We start from the raw sequence: 19,556 nt of genomic DNA on the forward strand, positions 1-19,556 counted from the left end.
GGGGGAGACTCTTTGGAATGTTTTGAAAGGTGAATACTATCGTTTTCATTCTACATTTTGCATGCGAAAAATGACAGAGCCAAAATTGGCGGAATATTATTAGAATTCCCAAACATAAATATTACAATTAAAAGCCGTACCGTTGAATGATTGTTATTCGCAGTCAAACATGATTGTTGATTATCATTGACAATTTTATTGTTTATTGAGTCAAAACATTTTGTTATGAAGTAACCAATAACACAGTCAACTATGGACACGAAAGTTGTTTAGATTTAGTCACGACAGAGTTAGGTGACTAAGACCAAGGAAAGTGAAAATCAAGGTTCTACTCACCACTTCACTTCTATTCAGAGTATGAAAATGTATAAACGTAACAGGTATGTCCACAAGAGAAACTTTCCCTGCAAGAAAAAGCAACAAAGGTTCGTTCAGTTTTGCTTTACATCGTGTTTTAACCTTTAACCACAAGCAGCTAAACTAAAAACGCATTGCTAGACGTTGGCAAGAAAGAACTCTAATTCCCTTATTTTTGCTTTGTCAGTTTAAAGAGTCAAAGACCAATATTTAGTTCACAATGTTTAGTTCAGCTGGAACATATAAGACTGAATTTACTTTTCCACTCGAGTATATCATTGTGTAATGCTTACAAGGCTTATCGAATTTGCCGAGTTTATAATTTGATCTTGAGCACTTACAATTTACTCATGTAAAAAATTGCCGTCCTTTTAAAATGGGAAAGATTATCTTAATTATACAACAATTCTCTGGGACAAAACTTTGCGTTTAAATTTCTGTACACCTACCTTTCCAGAAAAGGTTTAACAGTCTGAAAATCGTTCCGAAATTTAAGTTGAACTCAGAATGAAAGTTGTAGTCTGCATCAGCTGAAATGAAATCTTGACAAAAAATAGCAATGACTCGAGAAATATTACACTTTCGAACCGTGGGATAAGTTTTCAATTTCGACTGGCGATAAAATATATTTTTTATATACATCACAAAATCGACATGTTTCATTTGTGTTTCACTTTTATGTCGCAATTCAAATTACAAAACACGACCTGGGTACGTGTTTGTTTTCTTAATATCGACTGTACCCACTCGTATAAGAAAGAGAGGATGAACGCTAAGCGGTTTATCGCCCATGTAAGACTATTTCCATGGCAATTTCTCCTAAGTTATTCTTAGCTCACTTTCATTTCCAGAAATTCCAGCCTTACACGCTTTTTCATTCTCCACGAAAACATGTACGCAACACGCGTGGTAAGATTAACCGCGGGAGAATTACGGACGTGCAAGGGCGGGAGTGGGGGTGGGTTGGGGAAGGGTGCATGTCAACCCCAATAAGGTTTTTTTAAATATTTGAAAATACGATTTACCGTAAGGAGCAGAAACTTTCGGTAGCTGTTCATTCATCCTCTGCCAAAATTTTCATATGTCAGTTGTGTGTGCATCATTTTTGACGTTGCCATGCCAACCGCAAATTTCATGTAGGGCTGGAAAAAATACATCTTTACATGATTCTGCACTTTTTTGCAGTTTTCCTTATCAAATTTTCGCAATTCGAGAATTTGTACATTTAACAAGCATTTGGCTTGATTTTGCATTAATCTGCGTGATTTCTTGACAATCTAAGAAAATAGTGAAATCGAGGATGGCGGATCCAAGTTCAAATTACGTCATTTGAGGTCATATGACGTCATAACTAACTAAAATGGTATCATCTTGTAGATCAAGCTTAGGGCTATCTTATAATTGTATAAATTTATTTCGCTGTCACTTGCAAAAAACAAAACCTAGGAGGGAAGAAATGCATAGTCAGAAAAAATGTCATGATCAAAATCAATCCAATTTGATGATGAATAATAAGGCAGAATGTCTTCATGAAAATCGATGAAATGTAGTTATGGATGGGAAGGGAAAATATCATGGTGAAAATCGATTAAATTTGGTGATGTATAGTAAGTCCAAATGTGAAAATCGTGCACATTTGGTGATGTACAGTAAAGCAAATTGTCAAGTTGCAAAAGTAAGGCAAAATGTGAAAATCGATTAAATTTTGGGAGTATAGTTATGGAATATATATGTTATGATGAAATTCGATCAAATTTAGTGATGCATATAGTAAGGCAAAATGTCCTGGTGAAAAACGATCAAATTTGGTGATGAAGAGTATTGAAATTGTCGTGGTGAACGTCGATTAAATTTAATGATGTATAGTAAGGCAAAATGTCCTGGTGAAAATCAATCAAATTTGGTGATGCATGATAAGGTAAAATGTCATGCTGAAAAGCGATCAAATTTGGTGATGTTGAGTATGGCAAATTGTCGTGGTGAAAATGGATTAAATTTGGTGATGAATAATACGAGAACCTGGGAGAACTTAACTGCGTTAGACCAGTAAGAGACAACCACCTTAGGGATTTTAAAATTTTCGTTTTTATTAATTTGCAATAATTAAAGAGTTGCCCGCAACTATAAAGAACGTTGTCTTAACTGTTAAGGTAAACTATTCCTCGTAGACTCAGGGACATTTAGCTGGGGCGGAACGAGCAAAACTCGGCAAAAATCGATGCGGACGAAAGAGTACAATTGTCGCAGGAAGAACCCCTGAAAATACAAAACTATTTTCGTGCCCAATTGGGAGGCAGCATTGGCGGAGCTGTTTGGAAATGATATGAATAGGCGCAGCTCCCAAGGGATCTTCCCCCATCACTTGAATCTTTCGTCACTTCAATTTTCACCGGGTTAACTGCATCCTGCCCCAACTAACTTCCCTTTGATCGCTAAGGATGGAGGTATGCTTGCCTGCGTAGAAACAAAATACATAGACCAAGGCACGAAAGAGGCGCTAAAAATATTCACAGTGACTTGACTGCTTATTGAAACAATGGCCAATTCACTCTAATAGATACGCCTGCAGGGAATCGTGGGAGCTTTGTCTATCATCTTGGACTGGATATTTGTTTTGATGAATACAGCTGCCATGATTCCCAATTCCCCAATTCTCATATAAGGAATAGACCATATTCGTATTTCCAGTATCGGAGTGGAACTAGCTTGCAATTGAGGCTGATGCGGAGAGTCTTCAACTGCAAATGACATTTATCTCTTTTTAATGATATTCCCAAGCCTGAGCCTCCATTGCAAGCTAGTTCCAGTCCAATACCGAGAATACGAACATGGCCTTTTGGCCATTTGAATTACAAATTGACGAGCAAATCGTTGTGGTAATTTGCACAATCTGAATATCTTATCATAATAATTTATCTTATCATATGTCATATCTACAATCTAATAATATATGATTGAATATATGAGCAATAAATTAAATCCATTCAAATAAATTAAATAGTCAATGGTTTTAAGAACTAATCGATGCTGAATACAATTACTATGTCCAAATATAAAATCAGGATTGTGTTTTTGGTTCTGTATTTGTTTAGAGAAAATCTACCTAAGACTCAAAGTATCTTGCACTGCATTCCTATTAATATGGACAATAATAGGTTCTCTATTCTAAAACCGTCTCCAAAAAGGATTGACCCCAATGTGACCAGGACAATGTTAAAAGCAACATAATGAAATTCTTGAATTTATGCTAATGTGACAGCTTTTTTAAAAAGAGCTCGCAAGTGCACATGTTAATATTGGATCAAAAACTCTTCATAGGATAGAGAAAACTTGTTTCGCACCGCAACTAATAGAAATGTGAATAAAGAGATAATCAAGAGCAGTTGTCAGTTTGCCAATGTCCGAGTTGCTTTACCTCTGTTTCAAAACGAGTCTTGTTGCTCAACCTTTCATATGGAAACGAGTTTTCCCTTGCATGTTCATTGTCTTGAAATGAAACTCATTTCCATAGTCATTTCCATATGGAAGGTTGTGCACTGGGACTCCATTTGAAACAGACTGGTAGAAAGCAGGCAGGAGAGGTGTTGTAAGAGCAAAACCAAAAGTTATTTCTGTAGCCAGTCACAAAGGACACAGACGATCCAATAAACCAATGAAAACTTGAAATACAGGTAGTTGATGTGAATACGTCACAACTGGTTTTACTTTTTCAGCCAATCGTGTAGCGTAGCAATGCAAATTACTTTTAAACACTCAAGTGAAAACTGCTCTATCATGTGCTGTTTCCATTCAAAATTTCAGCACTTCGGAAGTGGTTCGCCACTTTGCAGCAAACGATGAATCCGGGATAGCTTATCTGGTAGTGGCTCAATATGTCCTGGGGAGGGAGGTACATTAAAGTCTGTCCTATTTCCTGTTAATTCCTCTCCTACCGACCCCTCCTGGCTAGTCCTTTCTTCCAAACTTGAAAGCCTTTCAAAGGTACCAGGACGATGTAACTTCGTCTTTCCGTCCAAGAAATGATCACAATTATTTTCCAGTGTGGTATCTCTCCTGTCCTCTAATGCACTAAAAGAATCCATAGTAAGATATTCTTGTTTAGGCAGGGTGCTACTGTCAGATTGCTCACAAGCATCTTTACAAGTTCTGTTTTCACCCATATGTTTCAGTTCAGTTCTAGAGGGGCATGCTGTTGTCTTGCCGAGTTGAAGAGGTGTCTGCCTACTCTCTCTATATTCACTTGTTTTAGCCTTGAAAAATAATTGCGGTTTTGGCCCTTGTTGGTTTGTTACATTCTTAGAAGCGGAAGTCCCAGCTCGTGAGTACTGTAAAGCACTGGATATCTTTTCTGCCAAAGCTATGCCAGGGGTCTTAGCTTTACGTCTCTTTGGAACGGGTGCAAGACTGTCTTCTTCATCGAGTCCCAGCTCTTTGCACAGTGCCAAGACTGAAAAAAATAGAAAAAATACATTATTAAATTATGCCAACATGAATTGTTTTAGCATTTGAATTAGAATCTAGGAAAGGAAAATAGGAATATATCTCAGAGTAACAGTTCTGAACCATCTCAAGAGTGAACCCAGACAACAATGGTCTTTGTGTCATAAGAATTCCATGTCCGAAAGTGGTTTTTTCAATTTCACTGACCTGACCGATTGAAGATGGAACCTTCATCATTCAACCAAGAGTCCTGAAGGAGGGGGGTGGGTGTGTGGGGATATAAATTCCATTTTCCTTCCTATATTTCACCCAAATCCCAGTCTCATTCCCAATTCTTTGTTTGTGGTTCCAGTCCCAGTGACTCAAATCCCTTTTCTCCAGTGAAAAAAAATTGGCAAATCCCAGTTGCCATTTTACCCCCTTAGGTTCCTCGCTTTACACTATGACATTTGCGAAGTTGTGGAAAACCAAAATCAGAAACCACTCTACGTTTTCTCAAGGAGACAAAAACAGAAAGTCAAAGAAAAAGAGATTTTAAAAACAAGTTTGAGTTCCATTTTAAAATCAAAAATCTAATTTCTGTTGCTTTGCCATGAGAGAGATGAAACATGCAGATGAAGGATCACACAAATATAGCATTTTAAAATGTTTCTTTTTGTGGTATCTTTTGGAACATAGCAAGAGGATGAGCGCATTAATTACTGTAAAAGAGACTCTTGCCTCTTTTTCCATGGAAAAATACATGTACTTTATACAAGTTCTTTGCCTGACCTTTCTCGTCAGGAGTTGGTCGAGATACATGTGGTAGTTCAGTCAGTGTGGCCTTCTCCTCTGACTTTTGTTCACTTTGCACAAAACAATTTCCAAAGTGACTGGCGGCGTGTTCTTGAAATCGCTCCTCACCAGAGTCATCTTGGTTACACGAGTCACACTCTTTAAGGCGAGTTAGGCCCTTCAGTCTAAACAAGGTGATAGCCAGTCACAATGAAACTAAGTAAAAGGTAAGATTACAAGAAAGGTAAAATCTGTGTTGGGCCAAGTGCTCTATACTGCCAGAGCTTACTCTGGTTTCCATTGCATGAGGGACTGCAGCTGAGGTGAGGTAAGGTAAGGTAGCTGTAGGAATATTTCTCCTCCCCCCTGGATAGGATGCCTAAGCCCAGTGCATGGTTACCCCTTAGGAACAAGTTCACCTGTACCCATTTAAACACCTGGGTGTAGAGAGGTACTGTGAGAGTAAAGAATCAAATGAATGTAATAACTCCAACCAGGGGGTGAACACGGATCACTCAATCTGAAGTCCAGAGTACTTACCATTAGGTCAGTGTGCCACCCCTTCGCTAACCCTTTGTACAAGAGGCACACCATGAAAGTTATATATATCCCTTCAGTTTACTGGTGATCTGCACTTGATTGGAGCAGAAGTCTGAGAATAGTCATATTATTTTTTTTTAATTTCAGGGGAACAAGATTCTCAGTTGAAGAATGAAATTCCTGACACGATGAGTATTTGTTCCAGTTTCTGTGTAGCCCCCTACACAGAAATTCTCATTGTTTGTTACGCACTCCTCCCAACGAGGAAAGATTGCAAGACAAAGCTAAAGTGGGCCTGTGTAGGAGATCATAGCTTGTGATCCCTATTGAAAAACATCCATTGTACACATTGTTTGACTTGCACAAATGTTGCATTTTGGCTATGGTTGGATCCTTATAGGCCCACAAGTTATGCTGTATGACTTGCATAACAAAGAAAAGTCAAGCTTAACTTGCGTACATGTAACTATGTTCCCTTGTTCTAGGTCCCCCTAGGTTCTTCTAGCCTTGTTCTAGGTGTGTAACTTGTGGCTCAGGCAACTGCCCTTGTACCTTGTGACCAGGTCTATAAGAGGCTTATTGTTAATTACAGTGTTTGTCAACAAACCGTTCAAAAGCGTCCTCTAATGTATCCAGTCCCACTGGTGGTACATTAGGATAAACATGATATGGCCTCAGGTAACCCACAAGATCCTGAATCTAAAACACAAACAGACTCAGTGTAAACTGCTATAATGACTCAACAACTGCCACACATACTTCTTCTTTTTTTGGAATATTTTTACGTTCTTTCAGTTATTATCCTCTAACACAAGTAGATTCTGTTGATAAAATGAAAAAAATAGAGACACTGTTCTAAAATGAATTTGGGAAAATTTAGTAGTAACACGAGTCCTCACAGAGTCATTTGAAGCTCTGCCAAACTGGCTATACTGTAGTTTGCAATAATTGCATCTAAAAAGTGCAAACAGAGCTCACGTTGCAAGAAAAATCAATCACGATTTGCAGTCATGCAAAAATATCAAAGGAATAACAGATTACCTCCTCCATTGATGCATGCATTGAATGAACAACTCTCCACAGCTTTTTATCCTTGTCATATCTGTGAATGAGGAAGCAAGGAAAATGTTTGTTAAAATGCAGTGACTACATGGTTATGCTAAACCCTGGCTCTTACACCTATAAATTACCTAACGTGGCTCACAATCATGGTTTTCAGCAATTCTTCTTTTATTTAAGACTGAGACTTAATTAAATTTGTCACTGATTGATTGATTCATTCATGAATCAGTACTGATGCTGGTTTTCAGTCGATAATAATTATTACAATATGAAAAAATGCCAATTATTTGTCAACATATTATGGTCATTTTGGTGACACAAAAGGTCGCTATGAAACCCCTTGGATGTCACCTTTGGTCTGAAGTGAGACTGTTCTGAAACAGATTTCCTAAATAAGTATACATTTACAAGGACTGACTGCATCTTATATCACTTTCCTCAAAGATGGGTACCGTATTTATTTGATTAAGCGCCTATTAATTTTGGACTTTCAGGGTGGACGCAGGCGCTTATTAAATTTTCACCATTTTCAGCAACTAAAAAGTTTATTTTGTAACAAAGCAATAAATAAGAACAAAACATGACAAAATATTAAAGCATATAAACTGTAACTGTTCATTGTTCAGTTTGTGCCCGGGACTAACAACTCATTGTTGGGTCTTCGCAGAAGTCTCTTTAGCTATCAGAATTCTCAATCAACATCATAAAATTTTCAGACAATGAAACTAGAGATTGTAAGCCATTTATTATTATTTTTTTTTGGGGGGGGGGGTGGGTGCTTGGGTGCTTATTCGAGCTTGGGCGTTTAAAAAGTTATTTTTGGGGGTGGGGTGGTGGGGGTGAGTGCTTATTCGAGGCTGGGAGCTTATTAGCTTTTTCTACCTTCAGGCTGGGCGCTTATTCGAGGTGGGTGCTTAATCAAATAAATACGGTATCTCCTTTATGGAATGACCTCACTAACCAGATCAGTGCAAAGGGGGAAAGAAAGTCCTTTTCAGTAGCCTGAGTGGGCTATTTAGGGATTTTCCAGTTGGGCTAGTGAATTCTGTTCTTCACCTGCTGTTAGGCAAGTAAGGTCTCTTGGGGACATTTTTGAGGAAACTCAAATTACAAATTTTTGCAACAAATGAATTTTTTGGGAACTAGTGAGAATAACCTTCCCGCTATTACATCTAACTAATTATGTCCTGAAAATTGGTTTTCTCTGCACCCTAGTGCAGTTTTCTACATGTACATGTTATTGTATGTTTTCAGGTAAGCCTACTAAAGGTGAACTTACAACAAAAATTCTAAATGTTGACCTGTAAGTGGATTTCTTTTAATAACAAAACATCTTCGATTACTGTTAATTTCTTTTGTGATGAGACTTACAGATCTTTCAAAGATAGTAGCATCCAACAAACAGAATTCACAATGCAAATTATGATCTTCATTACTTCATTACTATTTAATTGTGACTAGTGACCACTGAAATTATTCTCCTTCTTCATCATCACCATCACCATCACCATCACCTTCACCTTCACCTTCACCATCACCATCACCATCACCATCACCATCACCATCACCATCACCATCACCATCACCATCACCTTCACCTTCACCATCACCATCACCATCACCATCACCATCATAATTCCTTATGGCCCCCAGTGGGGCATAGAGCCACACTTAAAGTTCTTACTGACTTTAAAGAGTAGTCTGACCTTTTAAAATCTGCAGGTATTGGTTTTGTGTCACGTGCAACCCACATGGTTGTGGGCTTAATTCGCAGGACCTTTGTCTTAACAGAAGGATGAACTAAAGAACCACATGGAAGGTCGGAATCGCAGCTTCGTCTGGACTATGAAAACAGCAGAAAACAAACTGTTATTAGCAAAGATCATGCATTTTAATGAGAAGGAGCGTAAGTGCGTTGTTTTCTATCATTAAAATGTCTCTCTTGATCACTGCGCATTGCATATTCCATTGGTGGCCACATTCTGTTCCAAGGTAATTCAGCTGTCATGAAACAGAACTGAGAACACAAATGTTTAACTTCATTGCTGGGTTACTCTGATTTACAATGAAGTTCAGAAATACGCGCACAAAGGGGAAACTGTATACTGCGTCCTTTAATTTAGCATATGACAAGTCAAACAAGTCCTCGTGCAAAACCTTTCATATGAAAATGAGTTTGATTTACTTGAAAATGAACCTCTCTAGGCAGAACACATTTTCATATGAATGGTTTCACACAAAGACTTGTTTTGACACAATGGCACAAGGTAACTCGGGAATGGCCTACGGAGAAAATTCATAATAGTGGCAAAGTTTGGAGATTTAGCTGCTGCCATGGCTTTGCGGCTTGATTTTCAAGGCTATTTCCATTGTACTTCTAAGAAAAAAAAAAAAAACTGTCAGCTATGGATGTTAAAGCAGTTGGGTTCTGGAAGAAAAAAGCTGTATGGTGTATACATTCAAGTGTTCTTACCTGCCACTTACAGGCATGTATCTTGGTAGACTGGCCATCAGTTGTGAAATGAGGAGTCATGTCTGGGAGATACCTGTACATAGCCAGCCGTTCATCACTTACATGGATCTAAAACGCAAACAAGTATTTTAGGAAAAGTAAGATTTCAGAACACATGCAATGACATACAGAGGCTCTACTGTACACAATAATTTCTGAGAAATTTGAAGAATGGTATAATTTTTTATGTACCTGTCTGCACCTTGGTCTTGTAGTTCATTGCCACTTCCTTCAACAAATATTCAAATCCATACATCCCTTTACATAGCAAGCTCACAGCATATTCAGGACCTCTTGAAAACCACCTGTCACAGTATGAAAGTACAATGTAGGGCCAAAAAATCTGAAAAAAGAGGTTGTTACTAAAAGAATGCCAATAAATATCTTGAAAGGTTGTTAAAAGGTAACATATGTTAAATGGATGAGTTCAAAGTTCCGTAGCCATGATTATTACCCATTCCTACACTTTTCAACTAGATAATGAAGCTTATGATTATCATGGCTTTTTGAAAATGACTGTTTTGATTAGATTCTCCTTATTTCAGAATTTGTCATTCTTGTCCACAGAGCCACCTGTGACAAAAATTCAGGATCTGTTAAGAGTGGACTAACAATTTTAATTCATTTGGTTTCTGTTTGATTCAAAAGTTACTGAACGTTAGATCCTTTCCTTTCACAAACCTGTCTATAAGCTCTATGATGGCATCTCTACTTTGTTCCTGTATTGTTGTGAGACAATCCTGTCAGTTAGGAGAAGCTCAAAAAGCAACAACAACAACAACAACAACAACAAATTAAAACAACAAAAACCAAAGAAAGACTAGGACAACTTATTATTCCAAGAAAACTGATGCAGTTAGCCTAGTAACTGCTTTACAAATGTGTGAGGCTAGGTCATTGAAAGGAAAATGAAAATCTTACAAACCCGACTTGGTAGTGAATTTGTCTTTGGTAAGCAAAATGTCGTGTCAATGTAAATGCTCTTGATATCTTTGATGCTGAAAAAGTGAAAAGGAATACCGTGATCACATTGTCAAATTTATTAATTCACCTAACATATGTGTTAAAACTTTAATAATATTTTCCTATACATATCAGAATTCAGAATGAAATCTTACTTCCTGGCAGACTGTATCAATAGTACTGGAGATATTCTTGTACATGTTAGTTAATTACTTTTAAGATTCCTAATTTTTTAGTGCCTACTTATTTTTTGTTGTCTCTTATTTCTCTTAGGCTCCCATCCAAATGTAATCTAAGGAATTCTAGTGATGAACTTTTACTTAGTTATCCGCATTTTTAAATCAAATGCTACACTAGGTGACTGTTCTTTTACCTATGCTGTACCGAAACTTTGGAATGCGCTACTATTTGACATAAGAAGTGCCAGCACTGTCAGTATTTTTAAAACCAAGCTAAAAGCTCACCTTTTCCCTCATTCATTTTTATCATGGTTGTTTTTATTATTGTAAATTCACTTTTAATTGTAATTTAAGCTTTTTAAAATCATTGTAAGTTTACTTTTAATTGTAATTTTAGCTTTTTAGCCTTTTTATTGCATTTTTAATCTTGTCATGTGCATTTGAACATTTTATGAAATTTGTGCATAATAAATGTTGTTATTATAAATTATCATCATCATCATCATCATCATCATGATAGTAAATAGTTAATAAATAGTTAGTTTAAAATAATAAATAGTTAATAAATAGTTAATAAATAGTTAGTTTAAAATACAAATGAATACATGTTCATGAAATATAGCTGATCGGATATAAAATACATGTAAAGTACATGCAATAGGCAATTAAAAAAAAACATCATTTGAACTCTGTTTTGAATCGAAGACATAGGTATTATTGATGTGCTGTAGTCAAACTAGATTAAGGCATTGCATCTCAAGACTAGCTCATTTGTTCTGATCATATAGGAGAGGGGCTGAGATTCAAGACAGAAAATTCCACATGGATGATTTAATCAGCATGATAGGGACAGATTTTATCTCTGATTAGTTTCTGTAGTCAATTTTCAACAGAGGCATTGCACAGATTGCTGTACATGTACATACACCTGAAGAGCAATGTTGTCATCAGTGAGTAATTTTCTGGGGTTGAATTTCAGAAATTTCTCTCATGAAAGATGACAGAACTGAGCATGTTAAAAGTGATGTTCGACAATTTGGTGACTGTTTTTATAATTTCGTAAGTAATACTAAAAAAGAAAACCAAACCTTCCATTAGCATGGAAGAATGATATCCTCTTCACATCACCTCTTGCTAATCGAAAATCACCTGCCATTGTCAAAACAAGATACATTGTATAAAGTACAGAACTCTTTAAATAGGTACAATTTTGCAATCATGTAATTACTAATTAGCATAAAGCATTATGTGCTATTTAACTACTGAAAAGCTAACAAAAGTTACAAAATTTCTAATTCAGTTGCATATAATAATTTTGTTCACAAAAGATACAAATGTGTATATTCTTCATGTTGTTTTGCTTACTTGTACATTACAGAATATTTCATGACACCTTGAAAGTGAAGGCCAACTATCCAACTGCAATTTTCAGCTTCAGCATCCTTAAAATTACAGTACAGTAAATTCCAGACCTGTACGGTAAGGCAACTTTAAATTACCTGTGTAGAGAACATTCCCATGTGGACCTTCAAATAAGAACCTAGAAAGAGATGTAGTAATGGCTTACATTATTTGATAATAATTATTATTGCACTAGACCTACTGTAACATAATTGATCATAGGCAGCCAATGCAATGCACAGATGCAAAGCACACAGAGGACATTGATGAGGGCACCTGTTTTTTGCCCCGATACCATTTAAAACACCAGCTAGACAGGGTAACTATTATGGCCAGGCTTTTAGCCAGGATTTGAATTAAGTGGGCATCCAAAATGTGCTATATAGGGTCTGCTCAAATGAAGAATTTATAATGTAACATGGAAACAAATTCTTTAAAAGTGAGCAATTTGGCCTGTGTAGCAAGCATTCCTGTATGAAGAGCTTTTTCAGCATTCAGTCCATGTCCATCTGACTAAAAGCCTAAATTTGAGTTATATAGAGCATAATTTGCTGAATTTGTGCAGTATTAGACCATTTTGTTTTGTGACATTGCAGTTGTCATTGCTCCCTTAGGTTCCACTCGACTGCATTGTATGCTATATTTCTCATTGTTCCTAATATGTACATTACAGTACAGTACATACTCACATGACAGATCCAACACAGTGTCCTGCAGGCAACAGTGTTACACAAACAGAACTTTGCTGTGGAAATTACACAACAATAAATAACTCAAAAAAAAAAAAAAAAAAAAGAAAATCAAACTGACAGGTTGCAGAGAAAAGGAATATTATCAACTACAGTAAAGTACAAGGTAGGGGAAACTTAGAAAACACACTGTAAAGTGCATGCTAAAAGGAGCAGAATTTGTCTTAATTTCAATTAACAGAAGCAAAGAACTAGCACAAGCTGTTGACATAAATGACGATGACTAAGCAAACTACACGTATATAATTACGTTTTGAGAAAATTGAAAAGAAAAAAAAAATCAAGTTGAAACACTCATGGAAGCTTACGTAGAGAACTCAAAATATGCTGCAGAAGAACTTGCCTGTAGTTGTGTTCCCATAGCATTTCTAAGTTCTCACAAACTGCCACTCATTTTTACAACTCTAGAGAAACATAGAAGTATTTTCTATTTCATAATAAGTCTGACATTAAAATGCATGGGCATGGAACTCAGGAAAACTCTTGCTCTACCTTATCTGTCTTGTCATCAATAAGTGGAATAATGGTTTGCTGCTCCAATGGTATACTGCGCTAAAATTATGAGAGAAAATATAAAATTAATTTTTTTATTGACACTATACGGTGCAAGGTTACATGTACATGTAGGTGCCATTTGAAATTATTATAGTAAGTAGTAAAAGGTGAAGTTCTGTCTATTAGAATTCTCACTTAGTTGTGAGACGTAGAGCATTAATTAAAGGCAAAAGATTCACCTTATCAGTTTCTACTCTTTTGCTTCCCTTAGACTTAAAGCAAACTCAAAACGTCATAACAAAAACAGACCAACTATATTATCATCACAAGAACCAATATTATAGTACTAACAATATAATTTTTGAGATGACTGTATGATGGGTTGCACATCAACAAATTTTCTGTTGTTTCTGAACAGTAGAGAAACACAGTTGTGCTGTTGAAAGGAAAAGAAAATGTAAAACTGTTATCAACAGAAGAGGTGGTGGTTCCACTAGGATGGGATCTTGCACAATAATAAGATAATTACAATTATAATTAGAATAATAATTATAATTATTATAATTATAATAATAATAAGATATACCCAGCTGTTGAGGATCAGGAGAATTCTTCAGTAACCAAAATGGAAATTTATAAGGAGTTCTTCGGATACTAAGTTGAAAATCTCAGGAATTCTTCAAGGAGAAGAAGAAGGGGAGAGATAAAGGCAGAATTTGTTAGTTTGGTTCATATACAATGTACAGTATATGCAAAGCAAACTCTTTACTAAATCTCAAAATTTCAGATTTCTTTGTTCTCTACACCCGTAGCAAATTTGTTACTTTGTGGGTGAATTCTATCAACAACCGACAATTTCACCCGTAATGTCAAGGAAAAATTAAGTACACTCAGCCATAACAGGTGTTACGGGTTACTGCCCTTAATGACAGCCCTGCTGAAAATCCTAAATGTAAATCTAAGTTACAGCCGCCATTTACATTACATTACATTACTTCATTTACCCTTGGATTTCAGAGTATCTTATTCAGCTAATATCTCCAAGCATTTAGCCATCATCAGATGAGAGACAGACCACCACACCGGGAACTACATCACCTACTCTTTTCAATCAGTGTGTGGGTTATTTTACATCCCACAGAATTAATTACATGTATGAAGAGCTGTGAGACAGGGCCAACGGTTTATCGTCTCTATCCCAGAAGACTAGAAAGTCTAACCATTTGCAGATGTCATTACAAAGGCAGCACTTTCTATTCAATTATTTTAAGACCCTGAGTATTGGTCTGGCTGGGGTTTGAACCCGCGACCTCCCGCATGCTAGTCTGGTGCTCTACCACTGAGCTAACTGATCTGCCATCCCTGAAAGCGAAGAGACAACTCAGAGAGAGACATTCATGTGTTGCTGATAATTGTGTTTCTTGTATAAATTATCCATTCATTAAACCATTTCATTGTCACAACATCAGATGTGACAAATTATGATGCTGAGACAACAAAGGAAGTTTGCTCTCCGCATGCATTCTATCTATGGGACAAACAATGACCTTTGCAAGTTTGCATAAAAAAACAGACCATTTGTGGAAAAATTTTGCCACCATTAAACCACTGTTAACGTGGCTTTTCAACTTCAAAATTCTTAATCTGAATCTCACCCACGATGTGTAACAATTTTCAATTGTGGTCTCTATGATCAACTCTCCAGATATTTGTCAGCGCAACCAATGTAGTTCATGACAACAAATTTACAAGTATTATACTTGAAACTGCAACTGATTGATGAACCAATCACGTCATTTTCCATACATTCCAGGAAAAATCATGTGGCCTTGAACAGGACAATCAACAGTTACCTGTACACACTGACACTCTCATTTTTTTTCTGTTTAAGAGGGCAGCTGTAACGCAAGGTAAAGGTAAATAGCAGGGTGGGGAGGGGGGTGTTCATGTACATTGTATATAGTTCTGCCATTGGTGCATGTACATAACACACCTTGCTGTTACTGTAGTTTATTTACAAGTGACAAACACATATGTATGACTGTACAGCTGCACCTGCCTGGACATAAACCTGTGGTGTAGAACAGCAGAGTCCAATCCAGACATATGATCTACAGTGTATAGTACAAAAGAAAGAAAAGAAGACAATAAAAAGTAACTTTTTCACAATGGAAATTTGTCTTTTGCTAAACCTTATCAAATGTGGAGCAATCGGTTCTTTCTGTACTTCGTCTGTACTCTAGAAGAGTCCAAGTGCCACAGGTAACTAACTTTTGCCTTTGGGCAAGTGGAAAAACTTACTATTTTTATATAAGCTTAACTGTGCGTAACCAGGATCTCATGGTTACGAACCTTTGGGCTCCTTATAATTTTTCTGGACCACAGCCTTGACACTTGCTGTATACTGTCTGACAGTTTCTGCCAACTTTTTCCAAGTTACAGGTTCGCGATTTTAATCCTGTGATGGTTTCCTGGGGTATCCAATCAATGGAAATTAATGATCAGAAAAGCAATCGATCAATTGATAAAATTAGTTAATTGGTATTGATTGGTATCAGTCAATCAATGATCAATCGGTAGTCACACAAAAGCCATTCATCGTTTGCTATCAGTTGGCTAAACAAGTTGCACCCAGACTTCTCAACACAAGGCATATATACCATGTTGCACATGCTCGTACTACTGTACAGTTGCTCATATCTCGGTCGTTATTGTTCTTGTAATGTTGACCAAAGTAGCTTGTAGATTGTAAAATGTGACGAAATCTGCAACCAATCGATACCAATTAGGCCATTGATTGCCATTGGAAAGTTATAGATGACAATTGACAAAAGATCATGTGGTACTCCTCGCCTGTGGTTCATGGTTTCACAGCCACTTTAACAATGTTATGACGCAATTTATGATCAATAGGAGGACAGACGCATAAAAAACTGAAGTCAATTTGTTAAATTTCATCAGTTGGACACGCCGGGGGGTTTTCATGACTGTATACAAAAAAAAAAAAAAAATGCGTACCTTTGTGGCAGTGGGAAAGGAAGAACGCCAAACTGTCAAGGTTTTCTTTTTCGAAATTGTCCGCCGAAATAGTGGGATACTCTCGAAACTTCCCAGTAAAAGAACTCATCGTTTGGAGTATGAAGTTTCCACTGGCGATCTCCTTCACTCACAAAAATAAAACGTAGTACAGGAAATACACCAAATGTCAACTCATGGTTCACTGATCTATAAAACATGGCAAGACGCCAAGGAAAGCGCTAAAAAGTTTGGAAATCTTTGAAATCTTCGGATTTCCAGCTGAGATAATCAAATATGGCGGCTTTGGGCTTATGGTAGTTACCAGTCTGCCCGAGTTCTATATTTGGCCAACATGGCCAAATTTAGTCAATGACATCAACCCAAAAACTGCTCTGTGTACGTCTACCACTTCACACTATGAAATAGGAGCTTTTTATTGTTTCGTTTCCGCAAAGATATTCAAAGTCTGAGAAAGGCCGGGTTTTGATATCCTGTCCATGAGAAGTCCTGGGGTGAGGGGGATATGCGCTAATGCGCTGCTTTGCATCGCACTGATCCGTTCAGTTGCCAGGGCCTGGGGGTTTTCGTCCAGGTGAGGTTTAGTACTGAACCTATTGTAAAAGAGAAAGGGCTAATTAATTTAAGTTGTCTACACATGTATCAGTTATTACAGTCAACGCGCTTCGAAATGTATTTACTTGTGATACTTCACTTTGATTCTGCCCTAGGGGAGGGGGGTGCTCCCTTACATCGGCTATATAGGTATGTCCAGCGTCAGAGGGACATGTTCTTTTAAGACATTTTAGTCAAAAGTAGAGTATCGATATTGGTCATTTGGGTCTCAAACTGGGTATGGTTTTTGCACTATAGTCTTGAATTAGGTATGTTTTTTAGAAGAACCTATTTTTTTCATCATTATCGATAAGACCAGCAACTAAAGCCATTCACAATACCTTTAACATCATTCTGAACTAGAGAACTACGGCAGGTCTGAAACAGGGTACTAATTTAAGGGTCAGGCCATAAATAGGTTAGATAAGTCGCAGACTTTAGTCTTAAATAGGGTAAGTGCTTTGGGAAGCGGGCCGCACAGCCCAGCCAAATTTTTCAGAAATTTAAAGTGTTGTGTGTGAGGTTAAATAAAGCTAAGAGGCAAAAAGATCTGACGCATAATTTTTCCATTTCTGTGCCGGGCAGTCCTTGATTCGAATGGATGCGGCACTCTACGTTTTGTTGTCAGTGACGCAGTATGTTTTTCTTTTCAAAAAGGATGCCTCATGTGTGACGACAGTTGTGCAATTATTCCTCCACTTTCGCTTGAATATTATGAAGCTAAAATACAAATGCTATCGGTGTTTTCATGGAAACCAGCTGTTAAAATGCCGCGGTATGTCGAAATACAAATTTTCTTTTTTTTTAAAAGAGCGCTCTAAGAAGTAAAGCTACTGGAATTGTGGCGGAAATTCGAGAAATTCAACTAAATCTGGAAAATGTCGACACCTACGGTATGAAGAAAACCTCATAAAACAGCCATATTGTGCCTATTTTGCAATATACCAACGTTAATTAAACTACAATATGATAAATTAGTTACCTTCCACAATATATGGTATCTGTAGTATCGTCCAAACGCACCAAATTAAATGCGTGTTCTTTTCCCGTAAACAGCCACAGAGTAGGGGCGGGATTGTTATAGCTGGCAAGTGTTCTGATTGACCAAAATTATGTCGCCGTAGTTGTGATCTTAATCACATTTAAATCAAGCACGGAAACAGATATCTTCGTTTCTCTAGAATACATCGTTTTAGTAAGACTCAGGAACATTTAAGTCGCCAATTATTTCTACATGCATGACATTTTAATTTCCTTTTCTTTCCGTGTCACGAAATAAAATTTAGTTTCGAGAAGTTACTTTTGTTGGACATGTTTACCTTGTGAATTACACGCGTTTACCCTGATAACATTCATACTCATTATGTCACTAAATCACTCTGAAACGGAAAACTGTACCATTTCTTTGTTGAATTAAACAAAACTAACTGCTTCCATCGGCATTGGTGGACAAATCGCGTGGTGTGGCGGTGTCTCTACTTCGAAAACATATTTCTTTTTCTTAATCACGATCAAGTCCAGTTCGCAGTTTTCTTGTGTAAGATAATACCGAGAAACGAGAGTTTCATCGAAATGTTGCAAATGAAACATTTTGGTGCGATGCACCGAGTTTTGGCTGAAATTTTGCCGCCGTATTTACATTAACAATTACGAACTTTACTCTGATTGGATGTTACAAATTATGTAAATAGTTCACCCCTGAACTGAAAACAATACCGTTTCGTTTCTGAGGAAACGAAACAAAAAGACGAGAGTTTTCAGGGGTTAATAGTAGTAGTTTATCCGTGCTTTTATAGTTTCCTGTAGAGCTTTTCGAAGGTTTAAGATGTCTACGGTTGATCTAGAGTCGCAGGACTCCGTAGATCCTGAATCGAGCGAATATGATGACGATGAAGATGACGATGACTATTACTACAAATATGGGGACGAGGATGAAGGAATGGCTTCACACAAAGAAGAAGACCCTGAAAGTTTTGAATTCGTGATTATTGATTCTAGTGAGGCTCATGAAATATTCGACTCTTCAGATCTGGCAAGAGATTTCGAACTACTGAAAAAACATATCATCGTTTCATAAGTTTCAATGTTTTATGAAACAGCTCAAGTTGGCCGGGTTTTTTTTTTTTGCGAGACTCGCAAAATTTATCGCTGAATTCTAGTTGTCTTGTCTTCTGATGAATGAGATTCGAATATTGTTAATCACTAGGATTTTTCATTTCAAAATGTCGACGGTTTTTTCAACAGGATTGCCTTTTTTCCGTAGAATGACTGTGTGGGTTTATATACTTTTGAAACGTAGAAACACGTTTGCGAGTTTTTCTCGAGGTTTCTACGAGTTCTTTCAAGAAACAGATTTCAAGTGTTAGAGTTAGTTTTCCAATGATAAATTTCAGACCGGAAATTAATTTGTCACCACGAAAGCAATAATTTTTTGCGAACTCGTGGAGTCATTTG

The 19,556-nt window shown here is 37.0% G+C and overlaps 1 protein-coding gene across 3 annotated transcripts; it reads right to left on the minus strand.

Moving 5' to 3' along the window:
• Window positions 1–2,419: 2,419 nt before the first annotated feature.
• On the minus strand, window positions 2,420–16,810 carry LOC149096561 (protein artemis-like). Of its 3 annotated transcripts, none has more exons than XM_089281047.1 (17): window positions 16,491–16,803; window positions 15,825–15,943; window positions 15,466–15,583; window positions 13,824–13,908; window positions 13,470–13,529; window positions 12,918–12,973; window positions 12,327–12,367; window positions 11,916–11,976; window positions 10,611–10,683; window positions 10,367–10,404; window positions 9,888–9,990; window positions 9,647–9,754; window positions 8,880–9,016; window positions 7,153–7,213; window positions 6,719–6,810; window positions 5,569–5,756; window positions 2,420–4,804 (listed from the first exon to the last, which is right to left on the minus strand). In XM_089281047.1, the coding sequence occupies exons 4-17, from the start codon at window positions 13,860–13,862 to the stop codon at window positions 4,155–4,157; spliced, it is 1,707 nt and encodes a 568-aa protein (XP_089137173.1). In that variant the 5' UTR covers window positions 13,863–13,908; window positions 15,466–15,583; window positions 15,825–15,943; window positions 16,491–16,803; the 3' UTR covers window positions 2,420–4,154. The 3 variants fall into 3 exon arrangements, with proteins under 3 accessions (XP_089137173.1, XP_089137172.1, XP_089137174.1); XM_089281046.1 differs by having other exon boundaries at window positions 15,825–16,237; XM_089281048.1 differs by lacking the exon at window positions 15,825–15,943 and having other exon boundaries at window positions 15,532–15,583; window positions 16,491–16,810.
• Between the last annotated feature and the right edge of the window lie 2,746 nt (window positions 16,811–19,556).

The sequence above is a fragment of the Orbicella faveolata genome, unplaced genomic scaffold (assembly GCF_042242905.1).
Source record: "Orbicella faveolata isolate gen_17 unplaced genomic scaffold, um_ofav_v1 contig_48, whole genome shotgun sequence".
Classification (NCBI taxonomy): Eukaryota; Metazoa; Cnidaria; class Anthozoa; order Scleractinia; family Merulinidae; genus Orbicella; species Orbicella faveolata.

Bases quoted from the DNA above. Each gene is read 5' to 3' on its own strand.
- LOC149096561 (XM_089281048.1), bottom strand. From the start codon at position 16,599: ATGAGTTCTTTTACTGGGAAGTTTCGAGAGTATCCCACTATTTCGGCG. The intron at 9,017-9,646 runs GTAAGAACACTT...CTGTTTTCATAG, and splicing joins TACATGCCTGTAAGTGGCAG to TCCAGACGAAGCTGCGATTC. The intron at 4,805-5,568 runs GTCAGGCAAAGA...TATTTTTTTCAG, and splicing joins ACCAACTCCTGACGAGAAAG to TCTTGGCACTGTGCAAAGAG.